General features: G+C 64.1%; 1 protein-coding gene across 1 annotated transcript; it reads right to left on the bottom strand.

The window, feature by feature from the left end:
* Positions 1-1,217: 1,217 nt before the first annotated feature.
* On the bottom strand, positions 1,218-3,258 carry GADD45B (growth arrest and DNA damage inducible beta). Its single transcript, XM_042927381.1, has 4 exons — positions 2,966-3,258; positions 2,773-2,874; positions 2,145-2,367; positions 1,218-1,885 (listed from the first exon to the last, which is right to left on the bottom strand). Exons 1-4 carry the CDS (start codon positions 3,007-3,009, stop codon positions 1,772-1,774), a joined length of 483 nt encoding a protein of 160 aa, XP_042783315.1. The 5' UTR covers positions 3,010-3,258; the 3' UTR covers positions 1,218-1,771.
* Between the last annotated feature and the right edge of the window lie 1,101 nt (positions 3,259-4,359).

Here is a 4,359-nt window from a genome sequence, read left to right as displayed (position 1 = left end):
CCCAGCAGGGATGCCCTTCCCCCCTGGGGCTCCCCTCATCTGCCCCGTCCCCCCCTTCCCCTAACCTCTAGCAGGAGTGCACAGGGGTTCCAGCTCCGGGTTTTCCTCCCCCAGCCACCTCCGGGATCTTGTCTCCCATCTGCGGCTCTTCCCCCCTCCCCCCTAGGAATCCCCGCCCCTCCCTCTCCTCTCCCTCTGGGACTTCCCCTCCATCTTGCCCTCCCTTCCTTCTCCTGGCGGGGCTCCCCCAGCCCCGTGACTCCTGGGGGGACCGCCGGGGTTTTCCTCCAGCACCCACGTGGGGCTCCGTGGAAAGGTCGCGGCCTGCGGGCGGGGGCGGGGCCCGCCGGGGCACGATGTGGCCAAGGCGCCAGCGAGCCCACCCCGCAGACCTGCGGCGGGAAGACTGAGGTGGGGCGGGGCGGGGCGGGGAGGGCTGGCTGGCTCGGGCTGCCGGCTCCCAGCCCGCGGCATGGGGAGAGTCACCGCGCCTGCAGCTTCGGGAGAACAAGGAGGTGGCCGGCGAGGCCTTACAGTTTCGGTTTAGAGGCAAAACGCAGCACTGTGCCAAGCCCGGCTTCCTCGGGAGCGCGGCTTCCTTGGGTATTTTTTTGCTCGTTGATCTTAGTTTGGGGAAAGAAAAAAAAACTTTTCTTCCCCTTCAGTTCAGTGAAGAAGGCCATCCTGGGACGGAAAAGGCCTGGGCACGGGTCAGGGAGGGGGGGTGGGAAGGGCCCTCCCTGGGGGTCACCCCGAGGAGCTCTTCCTGCAAGGCTGAGCCCTGGCCAAGGCAGCTAAGCCCACCGTGGTCCAGGTGCCCCCTCGACCTCTCTGGACCTCGGGTTGGTGGCGGCGTCGGGGCAGGCAGGGGCTGCGACCAGCCCCCCAGGGGTGCGTCTACGTATGCCCTGAGCGTGGGGTTGGCTCCAGCAGGGCCAGTAACAGCAGTGGCACAGCGGCCAGGTTTCGTAATAAACCGGTCTTTTAATTGCTATGGGGCAGGAGGAGGGAGGATTAAAAAAAAGAGGCAAAGGTTTGTTGGGCTTGGTTGGCGCCGGCTGCAGAGAGAAGGGGCACTGTTTTTGCAAAGGAGCCTGGAGCTGCTAACAGGGGCTGAGCAACACTTCCCGGCGAGCCTGCCGGAGGGGGCTTGGGTGCCCGGAGGGGGGCAGAGGTCCCCAGCCCTCTCGGAAGTGGCAAATACACAAGAAACCCGAAAGCTTTAGAAATTTATTACAAGGTCATCACAGAAGTAAAAATATATGTATCTGTAAGCTTCCCTTCTCTCTCAGTGGAGCAAGTAAGAAAATAGATTGTCTATTACGTTTGCAACCGGGGACTTCATGGGGACAGAGCAACGTCAGCGCCAGCTCCCAAGTCCCCGAGTCCAGTCCTGGCAAGGGTGCAGACCCTCGGTCGCCCGAGTCCCGCGCAGACGTCGGCGCCGGTCTCAGTCCACGCCGGAGCGTGCGGTCCAAGCCCTCCAGCGCGGGCGCGGCCACAGCTGGGCTCCGGCACAAAGCCTGGGCTCCGGTTCCCCCCTCCTGCTGGCCCGGTGCCCCTCTTCTCCTGTCACGGTGGCCACAGCTGGCGCTGCCCCAGGCTCACCGCCCTGGGGGTGGCCACGCACTCCCCTCTTCTCCGTTGATTCTGCCCCCGCGGTCTCACAGGATGGGTTGTTCTGGGGGGTTGTTCTGGGGGGGAGGGGTCAAATATTTATTTTATTTTTTTTTTGGCAGCAACTCGACAGCTTCTGATGCTGGGAAGGGTCTCAACGCTCCTGGAGGGAGATGTAGGGGACCCACTGGTTGTTTCCTCGGCTCTCTTCGCAGTAACTGGCTACCTCGACCAGGCCGTGGCTTTTCCAGGCATCTGTGTGAGGATTCTGTGACAAGGGGGAAAAAGTGGGGTTCAGTGGGAGCCCCAGGAGTGGGCAGGGAGCCTCCCTCTCTCAGGGCCCCTCTGGGGAAAACAGGCCAGCTCAAAATAGCTCCCCGGGGAAGGAGGCCCCCGCCAGGCTGCCCACGGGACATGCCTATCGTGGCTGAGTGCTGAGCTGGTCCGAGATGCGCCAGCTCAACTTTGTTGACAAACACAGGCGCAGGTGCCCGGGGAAGGGTGGGGCAGGTCCAGGCCCAACTCACCGTGACCAGGAGGCAGTGCAGGTCTCGGGCCTCGGTGGTGCCCTGGGTCTCCGCGGGCTCGCCCAGCAGCTGCGCCAGGCGCTGCATGCCTGACACCCGGACGATATTGATGTCGTTGTCGCAGCAAAAGGACTGGATGAGCGTGAAGTGTATCTGCAGGGCGATGTCATCCTCCTCCTCCTCATCGATGGCCAGAAGGCACAGGACCACGCTGTCAGGGTCCCTAAGGGGGCCAGAAGGAGGGGACGGATCAGCCGGGGGCTGAGGAGACGCCACTGTGCACGGGGGAGTTTGGAAAAGCGAAGAGAAACCGAAGGCGCGCCAGAGATCGCGTCTGCATGCAGCTGCAGGGGTGGGGAGAGGACGCACGGTTCTAGATGCCTGGGGGGGGGGGGGGACGGGGGTAAGGCACCAGCGAATACGCCGGTGGGCGCTTGCAAACGATGCAGCGTCAGGATACTGCAACCTCGGCTCCCCCCCCCCCCAAAGAAAGCACAGAGACCCTCAATCCACAGTGGGGATGCTTGGGGGAAATCCTAGCCACGTGCGGGAGAGGGGTGCAGCAGAGAGCATGCAGAGCGGAGGGGGTCCCCACCCGCGCCCAGTCCGGGGACGGGGTGTGACTCACACATTCATCAACTTGGCTGACTCGTACACCCCCACGGTGAGGCGGTCCTGGCGCTGCGCGGCCACCAGTAGCTCCTCCACCGCGGCGCTCACGGTCTGCATCCTTGGGGTCAGAGAGAGGAGGGTCAGCGCCCGGCCGGCCACAGGTCGCTCCGGTCCCCGGCCGGCCCGGCTGACCTCAGCCTGCTACTTACTTCTGCGCCGCGTTGTCGCATGCCACGAGCTCTTCCAGCGTCATGTTGCAGTTATAATCCACAGTGGAAAACAGCCCCACGACAGTCCCAAGGGAGAAAATGCAAAATCCGAGGCCGGAAAGCCCAAAACCTTCCCACGGAGCCCGAACGCTCGTTCAAGACCTTCGGAAGGCAGCGAAATCGTCCCCAAAAGAAGGCAGGGAAAAAAATGGCAAAGTCCTCGGCGAGAATAATCCGCGTGGCCGGAGAAAAGAAGATTGCGGCCCCGACTTCAGCGCTCTGAGCTCGCCGCCGCGGGCGCCGCCTTTTATCGACTTCTACACCAGAGGCGCGGCCTCGGCGGCGCGTCCGCCCCTCCTATTGGCGAGCCAACAAAGGCGAGAGAAAGAAGAGCTACGGTTGGCCGGCGTCGGGGAAGGGGCGGAGCGCCGCGCGGAGGCGCCCACGTGGGCGCGAGACCCGGGAGGAGGGCGCTGGGGAGGGGGGGCGGGGAGCGTTGACTGCCAGAAAAGAAAAAAAGCAGAAGTTTTCCTCCTGATTTCCCGGCAGCGGCGCCGCGTTTCGGGGCGCGCGCGGGATTTCCAGCGCGCAAGGCGGCGGCGCGGACTTTCGGTGGCGGGGGGGGGGGGCGCCTGGAATCCCCTCCTGGTCCCGGGAGAGTCCCCGGCCCGCGCCTTTCCCGAGTTCTGCTGGAGGCCTGCACGGGGAGGGGACCCAGTTTGCAGGCTGATCCCTCCCAGGTGGTGTGTGCATTGTCGGGGGTCGGGGAGGGATTGGCTGCGGGGACCCCAGACCCTGGGTGACTTGATTTCTCTGGGGCTGTGTCCCAACCTGTCTAATGGGCATGCAACGCCGGCCTCATTGGATTGAAGGAAGCGTTAAATCAAAGAAAATAAAGGGTACACAGGAAGTGTTCAATAAAGGGTGGTGGTCGCAGGAGGCCGCTTCGAGGCTCTCAAAGTTGGGAGCTGCGAAGGCGGCCTGTGTCGCCACCCGCCCTATGAGAATGCATACCAGCCTCACAGAGTTGCAGGAAGCATTAAAGAAAGTAAGGGGTACACAGTAAGCGTTCAATAAATGTCAGGTGGTGGTAACGGCAGGCCGCCTCGAGGTCCCCTGAAGCAAGGGCTGCAAAGCCCGAGGCATTGTAGGGGCGAGACCGGTCGCCCCCTCCTCACCCCCCGCGAGTTTCAGGGTGGGGCGCGCGTGGGAGTGGGAGGCGCAGGTGGCTCGGCCGCAGCCGGCCCCGCGCCCCCTGCCGGCGCCCGTCACTTCAGCACCTGACCGCACCCGCGCACCTGACGATGGACCCCGAGGTCCGGGGAGACAGCCAGGGCGGAAGGGTGCTTGCCTGCGCAGGACGCTGCCCTTTCGGGTCCGCTTGCAGTGGCAGT

Source organism: Panthera leo, chromosome A2 (genome assembly GCF_018350215.1).
Source record: "Panthera leo isolate Ple1 chromosome A2, P.leo_Ple1_pat1.1, whole genome shotgun sequence".
Lineage (NCBI taxonomy): Eukaryota > Metazoa > Chordata > Mammalia > Carnivora > Felidae > Panthera > Panthera leo.
The sequence above is the reverse complement of the archived record's forward strand: the minus strand, read 5'-3'. Positions and strand labels throughout refer to the sequence as shown.